Source organism: Rhagoletis zephyria, unplaced genomic scaffold, assembly GCF_001687245.7.
Source record: "Rhagoletis zephyria isolate East Lansing unplaced genomic scaffold, Rhagoletis_zephyria_1.1 Rzeph_scaffold_00088, whole genome shotgun sequence".
NCBI lineage: Eukaryota > Metazoa > Arthropoda > Insecta > Diptera > Tephritidae > Rhagoletis > Rhagoletis zephyria.
Genome location: NW_016157172.1, coordinates 278,950 through 290,212, shown reverse-complemented (window position 1 = coordinate 290,212; position 11,263 = coordinate 278,950). Strand labels below are relative to the sequence as shown.

At 35.4% G+C, this 11,263-nt stretch overlaps 1 protein-coding gene across 1 annotated transcript in view; it reads left to right on the top strand.

Annotated features, from left to right (window-relative positions):
* Positions 1 to 11,263, top strand: part of nAChRbeta3 (nicotinic Acetylcholine Receptor beta3) — a 208,755-nt gene that overhangs the window by 193,412 nt on the left and 4,080 nt on the right. The window contains exon 4 of the mRNA XM_017630341.1: positions 622 to 1,279. Within this exon, the coding sequence (XP_017485830.1) occupies positions 622 to 1,279 (658 nt within the window). The remainder of the gene's footprint in view (positions 1 to 621; positions 1,280 to 11,263) is intronic.

Genomic DNA, 11,263 nt, shown 5'->3' with positions numbered 1-11,263 from the left:
GGAGTCGGCGTAAAACTGTAGGTCCCTCCGCTTTGTGTGACAACATCAAGGCGCACGCCACAAGTCGGAGGAGAAGCTCGGCCAAACACTAACATATGTGTAAGCGCCAATCTATTGTTATTATTATTATTATTAATCTATTTAAAAAATCATTTACAGTTTTATAGGAAATTGCCTTATTTACAATATATGTCCAACCTGTGTGGAACTGACGATACAAACATATATTCAGGCTTATAAGCCTGTAATTAAACATTTTTCTACATTTAATTTGAAATAGTATGCACGAACGGATTAAAAGTACTAAATAATTAGTACTTTTTATACTACTTTAAAATGCGTGACCGGAATAGACCTGCCGAAAAAGTGAGGTTAAGTTACTGACAACACCTTGTTATTATTACACCATGGGTATGGTAGCACGAAATGTCCCAATCTGCTTAATTGTCAGGTTGTTAATATGGCGACGAAAAAGTGACAATGGAACTATCTTGTTTTTTGTATCATGATTGAAACTACCTTCTTTTTTGTATCATGCCTTTCTTTCAAATTGTAAAATAATAATCTCATTATTATTGCTCATTCAATAAATAAAATAAATAAACATTTTTTTCTTTTCAGAATTGGATGGATGAAAATCGTTCGTGGAACATTGTTGATTACGACAACTTAACTCAAATCCATATGAAACCAAAAGAAGTATGGAAACCAGATATAACAGTTTTAAATAGCGCCGGCGATAAGAGCGATTATTTAGGCGATACTCAAATACTTCTGGCCCACGACGGTAGTTTTCTGTGGGTGCCGCCCGTTGTTTACACAGCGTACTGTAGTTTAAATTTCCGTGCGTGGCCTTATGATACACAAACATGCAAATTGAAGGTCGGTTCCTTGGCGTTAACCTACATAGATTCACGCTATCTAGATTTGAAAGACAGCTTGGACTATAGTGAGCTCGTACAATCGACTGAATGGGAAATTGTCGATTGCGATACGGTATATCGAAAACAGGATTATTATAATTATATTGAATTTACATTTAAACTACAGCGTCGTTCGTCAATGTACGGAGCGGTTATCTTCACTCCAGCTTCCTGCATTATATTATTGGCGCTTTCCTCGTTTTGGCTGCCACCACGAATGGGCGAAAAAATATTATTGAATACCATTGTAATTGTATTGATTGCTGCTTTTCTCATATATTTTGCGCAACTGTTGCCGATATTGGCTGACAATACACCGCTCGTAGGTTTGTATATACATATGTATATTAATGCCTTTTTATATATGTATGTATGCATCGGCGTAGCCAGAATGAAATTTAGGGGGGGACTCGACCCTATTAAGCGGGCATTTCAGGTTACTATTTTATATATATATAAGGAAAATTTGAAAGTTAGGGGGGCGGGGCTCAAGCACCCGGCTACGCCCATGTATGTATGCACTTGTATACAGTAGAGCAACTCCGAAATATATGAAATTTCCAAACTTCGGAATTTTTTCCCTCCCCGCGCATTTTTGAATAGCTTGAAGAAAGAAAAGGACATCTAGTGGAAAAACCTTAGGCCCAGGACCTGAAGCCAAAAGACGGACTAAAAAAGATGGTTTCAGTTATTTGGTTGCATCTTTCAAGATCATTCACGAGGCAAAATTGCTTCAAAGCGGTTTGGTGCAGAATAAAATAGTGAACATTTTTTTATACACCCTTTTGACCAAAACATAAAACTTAATGCAGGTTTTTGTAATCAAAGACCAAATGTTGTATGTGTCTTTCTAATAATTCTTATAACTGATTTGGGAAGGACAGTACTGAAATCTCACTCGCTGTACTGAAAATTTTCAATTCCCAATTCTGAGCGCAAATGTCATTATTTTTCGGAAATTTGTGCTGATTTGAACTGATTTTTCAATCTATATTCCACTGCGCTCACATCGTTGGGGAGGGGCGATGGGATGACTTGCCAAATAAGGTTAAACTAAACAGGTTTCACCGATAAGTGACCCCTCAAAGCTCAAGCTATGTGACCTACTAGCAAATACCCGGCGTGTTTCCCGACGCCTCGTGTGTAATTTTGCATTGAAACTCAAATGGGGAAACCTCTTCAGGGGAAGAATTTTGCCTTTATTAGTATCTATAATTCATCTGGCCGGCCATTGTAACCCTAGTACATATGTATGTACATATAATGTGTTGTAATCGATTTGTAATAATAATAAAAGTTAAGATCTATCTTCACAAATCTGTGCCATATCAGTTCAGTATCATTGCCAATCAGTATCGATCAATGATACCAATTCACACACCCCCGTAGTATGTCGTCCGGTACTTTCAGTAAAATGAAGTTCATTGAAACCAAGGTGACTTATTTTGATTTATTTTGGAACGAATTTAATTCATCCCTTGTCAAGTTCGGTGTGCAGACATATTTTACTAAATTTAAGCATATTAAAAAAGGTAACCAGTTTCCTCTCTCAATTTATGCAAATTTGCACACCGTGTTAATAAATTGCTTTTTAATTTTTACTTACCATATGTGTGGCGTGGAACAAATTTGAAATTGGTTTGTTGAATTCTAAACACTTAAGGCCAAACTCACAGTGCGTAGTTAACTCAGAATCGGCAGTTAACTACAGAATTTCAGTACAGCACTGTTAATTTGGCCCTTAGGGCCTTTAATTTAACTATTGTAAAGTATTGATAAATCATTAGTTAAACTTAACTACAAACATTTCTATAGCAATTTCTTAGTGTTCACAATTCCACAGTTTATACATAAAATGTTTAAAATTTGCTCTGAAAGGTTTTGTATGTTTCCTCTCCTAATGTGTGCAAATTTAGACATCGTGTTAATAAAATTAAACACAGCCTGTTTACCAAATTTGTCGCGTAGAGAAAAATTACACATAATGTGTACTTAATTTTAATTTTTAGTAGGGAATGCATTTTTACGTTAAAAACGTTTGTAATTTCAAACATTTCATATGTATATTTTAAACATCTCATGTTCAAAAATCTAGTCTTGAACATCTTATGCTTATACTTACACAGATTTTGTTTGAAAATAAACAATTTTAAGTAGCAGTTTTACATGCAGTTTTTAGAGTGTATAAAAAAATTGCGGAACGAACACTGAAGCAGCACTGACGGTAAAAAACGGCACTGTGCCAGACGGTCTGAACAACTCTATTTGGGACTGGGGCAACGATATTGTATTATGACACTGATAGGTACGGAACTGATATGTGTAGATAGACTTTTATTGTAAAAATCACGCATATAATTGATTTAAAGTCGATAAATAAACGCAGATCTAATTCCGATTGCAGTCATCATTTCTATTCGCTCCGCCGCTACTATTCTCCGATTATGGGCCATTGCCCTTGCGGCTCTCGTTTGTCTTTGCAAATTTCTTGCATTTTTAAACACTTCGCACCATTCTGTTATATTAAAGATTTTTTTTTATATTTAGTAACGAAATTCCACCTTGTATAAGCCAAAATACTTAGCCTTTAATGCTAATTTATCAACTTTGCAGTTGTTTGTGCATGCCACTACAGCGTTGGAAAAATGGAATTCGGCTAGGCAGAGGTAGGATTACCATAAAAAGAGGCTAATTTACTTTACCATATCAATTCTAATTTGAACATAGTTATGTACATATGTATGTATGCATGTATTCATGTCTAACTCAATTGATTGAATGTTGATCTGTTGAACTAACATTAGTTGCGTTTTTTTACTCATTTCCAGTAAAATCCAGTAAAAGTTTTTCCGAATTTTCATGTTTTGGCGTTTTCGTACGCAAAAACTTGCAAAGTGGGGAAAATTGAGAGAGCGAAAAATGACAGTTGAAGTTCCAAGTTTTTACTGGATTTTACTGGATAAATTTTCACTTGTAAGAATTTGCCAGTACGAAAAACAGCTGATCGCATGTTGCTGGATGAAATTTAAACTAACAAGGAAACTGTTTGTGGGTTTTTATTGTTGAATTTCACAAAATAAACCTATTTAAATACAAAATTTATTGTTTTATTAGGAATTCGCTGCGAATAAATAACCAATTTATCAGCTATTCATAAAACTTGCAAATTATTACTGGAAAAGCGTTCGCGTACTTTTTTGCAAATTTTTCCATGAGAGCGAATTCTTAGAAATAAAGTTACTGGATAATTTGTAAAAAAAACACACAACTATTGTTGAGTTTTGTTTTGTGTAGAATTTGCATGAAGCGAAACAGACATTTCTTTGTTATTTATTCTGTATGCTACTACAGCGATGTAAAATTAGGTTTCTGCTGCGCANTTTTTTATACCCGAGCGCACTTGTGCACAAGGGTATTATAACTTTGTTCACATAACGGTTGTTTGTAACAGGCAAAACGAATCGAGATAGATATAGACAAATGTATACATAAATGATCAGAATGAAAAGAGAAATCGATTAAGCCATGTCTGTCTGTCCGTCCGTCTGTCCGTCTGTCCGTCCGTCCGTGTACACGATAACTCGAGCAAAAATTTAGATATCTCAACGAAATTTGGTGTGTAGGTTTCCATTTATCCAAGGTAGGTTGGTATTGAAAACGGGCGAAATCGGACTGTAACCACGCCCACTTCCCATATAACGGTAATTTCTAGAAATACAAAAACTGCGATATTTTAGTAATTACTGAAGATAATTCACTCAAAATTGACATTTGCAAATAATTTTCAGACGAAAAATAAGAATATTATAAATTTTTGGAAAATGGGCGTAGCCACGCCCACTTATGGTTACATGTGTTTATCTTGGTAACCGCTGTAGCAATTTCTTCCAAACTTGGCACACTTATTGGCCTTGGTACAGCCTACTAAATGGCGGAAAATTTAAAAAATCGGACAATAACCACGCCCACTTCCCATATAACGGTAATTTCCAGAGATACGAAAACTGCGATATTTTAGTAACTACAGACGATAAAACTCTCAAAATTGATATTTACAATGATTTTAGACGAAAAATAACTACGCCCACATCCCATATAACGGTAATTTGGAGAACAACAAAATCTTCGATAAATATTAAAGCTAATTTATTCAAAATTGATGCTTGCAACAATTCTTTACCAGGAAATACGTTTGTGATAAAATTTGGAAAATGGGCGTGGCACCGCCCACTTATGATCACATATATGTATCTCGATAACCGTTCTACCAATTTGTACCAAACTCGGTATGGTTATTGTGCTTGCCACATAAAAGCAAAATGTTGAAAATTATTGAAATCGGACTAAAATTACGACAGCTTTTCATATAACGGTAAATTTCAGAAATGCTTGAAACTTCAATATTTCGAAATTTAAGGACCCTAATTTCCTCAAAATTGACACACCCCGGCTTACCATCTAGCGGTAGCTTTCGGCAAGGTGAAAAAAACATATATTTATTACCTGCGCCGGGTATTTAATGTTCGGCTCCGCCCGAACTTAGACTTTCTTATTTGTTTTTTACCAACTTCATCTTTATGAAATAAAGGAAAAGCTGAAGATTAATGTATGTATGCCACACCAAGAAGCTTAAGGCCCGTCCACATAAAACTTTGGCGTTGCGTTGGCGTTGACGTCGCTTCAACAGCTGACTATGAATACATGAATTCAAATGCAGCCGTCCACATAGCCAAAATTCGGCAACGCTCACGCCAACACAAAGCAAAAAGATGGCCATCTCTCATCTTGTCGCGTGCGTTGCTCGTCCGATGTTGCAAATAAATAAAATTGTGTGAAATATTCTCCCTTTTTAATCAAGTGCGGGCAAGAAATATCGTTTTTAATGCAATTATTGATATGAAATATTAATTTATCTGTCGTTAGTATGTTAATTTAGTGGCCCAAGCATTCGCTGCCAAGCGTTCATTGTAGCAAGCATACTTTTATCCTGCGTTCTGTCAAACCAACGCCAACTGCGAAGCCAAAGCGAAAGTTCTTTGTGGACCGGCCTTTACAGTAAGCATCTGCCGATATCGCAGCAAGCAGCATTTTGAATAAAAAAAAAACAAAAACAGTTGCCAAACGAAATACACGATGTAGAGCAGGGGTTCCCAAACTTTTTTCACCTCGGCACCCTTGTTGTGCTAAAAAACTCTCGCGGCACCCCTACTCTTCAAATGTCTACGAAATCAAGAAAACACAATGCAAACTTTATGCGCCTTTAGCTTTAATGTGAGGACTAAAATTGTTTTGATGATTTCATTGATTCCTTCAAGTTTATTGGGAGCTGTGACAATTTTACCCTGAAATCATTTGACGCTGAAAGCTTGCTGGTGCATTTGTTTTTAACCGACTTCACAAAGAGGATAAGGTTATCAATTCGTCGGAATATTTTTTTATTATTTTTTTCTATGTATGTTACCGCGTAACTTTGGACCACGTTAACCGATTACTATAATTCATGTTTAAAGGAAAGGTAGATCATGAATAGATTAACGATAATCTTAAATTTTTAGATGAGAATTGAAATCGGTTTTGTTTTTTTTTCTTAAAAATTACTTGTTTATGTAAGCATTTGTTGAAAATGCAGTCCCACATAGAAATATAAAAATAAGGCACCTATTATGAGTTGCATTCGACTGTGGTCGAAAGTGCTGATCGAACGAGTTTTCATTTGGTATTATGACGCTCATTCGATGAAGAATAGCGCTATTGTGAATTTCGCTCGGTTAGGTTGTTTCCAATAGTATATTTTTCACCGCTGACAAGTTTTGTTTACAAATCGAGCAAAACTAAATAGTGTGCTTATACATGTGTATGTAAATTTGTGCAAATTAAAATGAAATAAACAAGAAAGCGAGTTTATAAAAACGTGGTAAAAATGAGTACAACGGAGTTCTGGTTCAACGATTCGTCAGAGGATGAAAGCGTGGTAAACTGGCCAGGAGTAGAAAATGTTTAAGAGGGTTTAAGTGTAGTCTTTCGAATATATTTTGACATAAAATATATTTAAGAAAATGTCTACAGATTTATTAAAAACTTCCGACTGTCTAAAGAGGCGCCTGTGAGCCATATCTATTTAAAATATTTTAAAACTATCAACAGCTTACAATTTTGTTCTCAGAGATCGTGCCAATTGAGTATTGGGATTTTCTTTCACAAGTAAAACCAGCCTTTCGAGCTTGTGTTTAACATTCACGTCGTTAGAACTGCATGAAATTAATAAAAATTGTTTAAAATTGGTGTCTAACCGCCATAAAGTAAAAAACAAATGAAAAATCATACATTTTTCACAATTTTCTAACACTTCGCTACACCATCGAAAACAAAATTCTGCTCGACAGAAAATTCGATACTCAACGAAAATTTCGACACGGTTGCATAGCTCATAATTTCATTTCGATGTTCGATCTTCTATAACCAGCGAAGATCGAAAATCGAATGCAACTCATAATAAGGGCCTAAGTCACTAGTATTTTTAATGCAATCTTGCCAACAGCAGTGTTTTCTACATACACTTACATCCAGAACTCTCTTGGCTCCCTTCGTAGTATTCAATAATCAAAGTGCTGTCTTGACTGATGTCCACAAGGTTGTCAAAAGCTTAATTGGTCATCGCAGTAGGTTTACTTTTCGGGCCACATGAAAACGGGTTTGTTATCCAGCTGAAGCCATCCTCAGAGTCAATGTTGGGAAAATATTCGACAGTGTTTTTTTCTAAACCTTCCAAGTTAACGCTGGTAATGCGCGTTGACGCTAAGAAAATAATTTTTACAGCCAATTTCACGAAAGCAATTTAAGTGATAAATGATTTTGATTTTTTGAATTTTGTATGGAAATTGCTTGTGAAACCGGCTGTTATCAATTTTTTAGCGTTAACTTCGACTGTACATACGTTTTTCTGATTACTTTGTTTATTTATGGAGTTTTCATGCAAATTGCTGGAAATTCTAAAATATACATGTCACCAATAAAAAAAAAATATACGTGCTAGAAAAAACCAAAGATGTATTTTAATTTCGCAAGCCTCTGTTATCTTCGCAGCGTCATCCAATATGGGTTTTAAATCTAGTTTCGGCATCTTCCTAGTCACCAGGGAATACCAAGGGATCATACAGTGACTTCTCGTGGCGTTTTCTTCCTCTTGCTTCATCGTAGACATCGCTCCTTTCGGTTTTCCAAACCACTGCAAATATCCGCACACTTGCTCCATTTCGAACCATTTTTCTGTACAAATTTGTCGATAGCTTTAAAAATTTCGTAGCTAGTGGCGTAAGTCTGAAGTACTTCGTTCTTCTTCGATTTGCATTGCAAATGGGTACCTCACTAACACGAGAAGACTGCCTCCAAAATCGTGTTGATTCGCTCTTTGGGAGTGTAATTGTGAAGTTCCTAAGAATTAGTAATATATACACGTGCGCGAAGCTGCTGCGCTTGTTACGAGAACAGCCCCGCCAGCAAAACATCCGAAAATTAATCCGAAAACGGCAAAAAAAGTAGATGAAACGCGGATTAGGTCTACAAAAGTACCAAAAGTGCTTGTGAAAAGGGTAAGTTTTCGGCTATTTTTCTGATTCAATTTTACGTTGACAAAACGTACTGGGAAACTACGCTTAAGAGCGAAATATCCCTTTGCTGCAAGCTATTTGTGTTGTGTATGGGGTTTGACGAGCCCCTGAAGGTAATTTTAACCCTTAGATAGGCGCATAAAGAAAATCACAAATTGAGTAGTCCACTTGCAAACAGCGTTATGTGATTTTATAATAGAAAGCCATAAATTTGAAAAACCTACTACGGCAACAAGTGACATTTAAATGGAATCTCTTTTATTATTACCTGAAAATTTGAATAAACAAGAGATTATAAAATTATAACATAACATAACACGACATAAGATAACAATAACAGTTTGTACGACCTAAAGCAGTTTTCTAAGTTCATCAGAAGATGGCTACTTTTGAAAGTTTATAAATAAGTATGACAGCGACTTTTGGAAGAAGAGCTTACATTTGATGCTATTTTTACAGAATATAAAAAATGTTGCACTGTGTTGTTAGTGGACATGAAACTGCTTTAAATACTGGTACGTAATCCACCAAAAACTAAAAATCCAAAAAATTTAACATAGCGCACTTTGCAAGTGGGCTACTCAATTAGTCGCATGGGGCCCCAGGGACCCCAACAAAAGTGTTTAAAAAAGAGTTTTCAAAATAAAAATAAAAACCAAGTGAATTTGCCCGCACCACTTACATATATATTCTCACCACTAGCGGCGTCACCCACTTTGGGAAGGCCTCATGTAGAGTGTTTGTTTGTTTTGAACGCAGCGCTGCTTGTACATACATAAATTTCGCTTTGGGCGCAGCGCTGTTTGTTCATGAATTTCGCTTTGCGCATGCCGCATTCGGCGAATTCAGCGTATATGCATAGTTGGTTAGGTATGTACATATGTATATGTATGTATGCAGATATTTAAATGCCGGTTTGCTATTCGCGCGACAAGCTTTTTTAAAAACGAAGTAAATTAGTACAAATTGTTAGTAATTTTCATTAGAGTTTGAATAACTCCTTTCACTAAATGGCTTTTAGTAACTTTAACGAGACCATAACTTATTTTATTTTATTCATTTTAGTGCAGTTTTGACAAAATTTTCTTGCTAAAAAATCTTTTGTTACACTACTTCATTTTATTCCTTTGATTGTACAGGTTAAATAAAAGCTTGTTTTTAAAAAATATTTTTTTTACATTATTTAATCCGTACAACCATCTAGGAGGATTTCAGTCACAAACACACCTACAGAAGAATAAAAAAATTCATTCAAAGATAGCTAAAGGTCGGTACGTTTGTAGGCCTCACACCCCAGTACTGTACCATGAATACCTTAAGAGATATGCAGTATACAAATTCGATTTATATGGGAGGTGCCACGGCCCCTTTCCAACAGCTGCCCTCTTTCTTCATGAGTATACGATTGATTTCGTATATCTCAAGTTCCAACTCTTCCATGAACACTTCCAAAGATAGGCAGTATGAAAGATTCGGTTTGTATGGAAGATGCCACGCCCCCTTTTCCAATAGTTCCAATTTTTCTCCAAGAGTATGCGATTTATTTCGTACATCTCCATACAAAACTCTAGAACTCTACCAAAAAATTTCCAGAGATAAGCAGTATGAAAAATTCGGTTTGTATGGGAGATGTCGAAGTCTGATGAGGAGATGTGGTGATCTCCGAAATAGTGCTATAACTTCTACCGCTTAGACTTTGTTGCTTTTTCAATTTTTCCTAATAAACAATCGTGGTACAAAGCTCAATAAAAATATTAAAAGTAAGATGTTAACACGCCACAATAACATTGACAAATAATTCGTTCGTTTAGGTTGTTCACAATAGTATATTTTTCACCGCTGAAAAGCTTTGTTTACAAGTCGAGCAAACTAAATAGTGTGCTTATAGATATTTATGTAAATATGTGCAAATTAAAACGAAATAAAAAAGAAAGCGAGTTTATGAAAACGCTGGTAAAAATTAGTACAACGGAGTTCTGGTTCAAAGATTTGTCAGAGGATGAGAGTTTAGTAAACTGGCCAGGAGTAGTAAATATTTAAAGGCCAGTTTTTCAGTGGCAGTTTAAACTTTGATTACGCAAACTGAGTTTAAACTGAACAGCTTACTGACATTTGATTGGCTAATCTTAGTTTAAACCATCCAGCTCGGGCGTTAAACTAAGTTTAAACCACAGCCGTGCACTGAAAAACTGGCCCTAAGAGAATTTGAGTGTTGTCTTTCGAATATGTATATTTTAACATAAAATATATTTAAAAAAATTTTCTACAGATTTATTAAAAACTTCCGAATGTCTAAAGAGGCGTTTGTGAGCCAAATCTATTTAAAATATTTTAAACTATCAACAGTTCTACGATTTTGTTCTCAGAGATCGTGCCAACTGAGTATAAATAATCTGCGATCAAAGACAGTTATAAGCAAGTAAGCGTATACCCTCTTTTCTGAGAATTTCTAATACTGCGATCACATAACTGTTTTTGATCAGTTCTAAACCAAAAGAGATATAAGAAAACGGCAAATGCAGAAATGTGGGCAATAGATCACATAACTGTTTTTGTTGGCGCAGCGACGATATGTATGTATATAGATATATAAATATAGATATAGAAAATTGTTGTGTTGATTCGCTCTTTGGCAGTGTAATTGTGAAGTTCCAAAGAATTCGTAATATATACACGTGCGCGAAGCTGCTGCGCTTGTTACGAAAATTAATCCGAAAACGTCAAGAAAAGTAA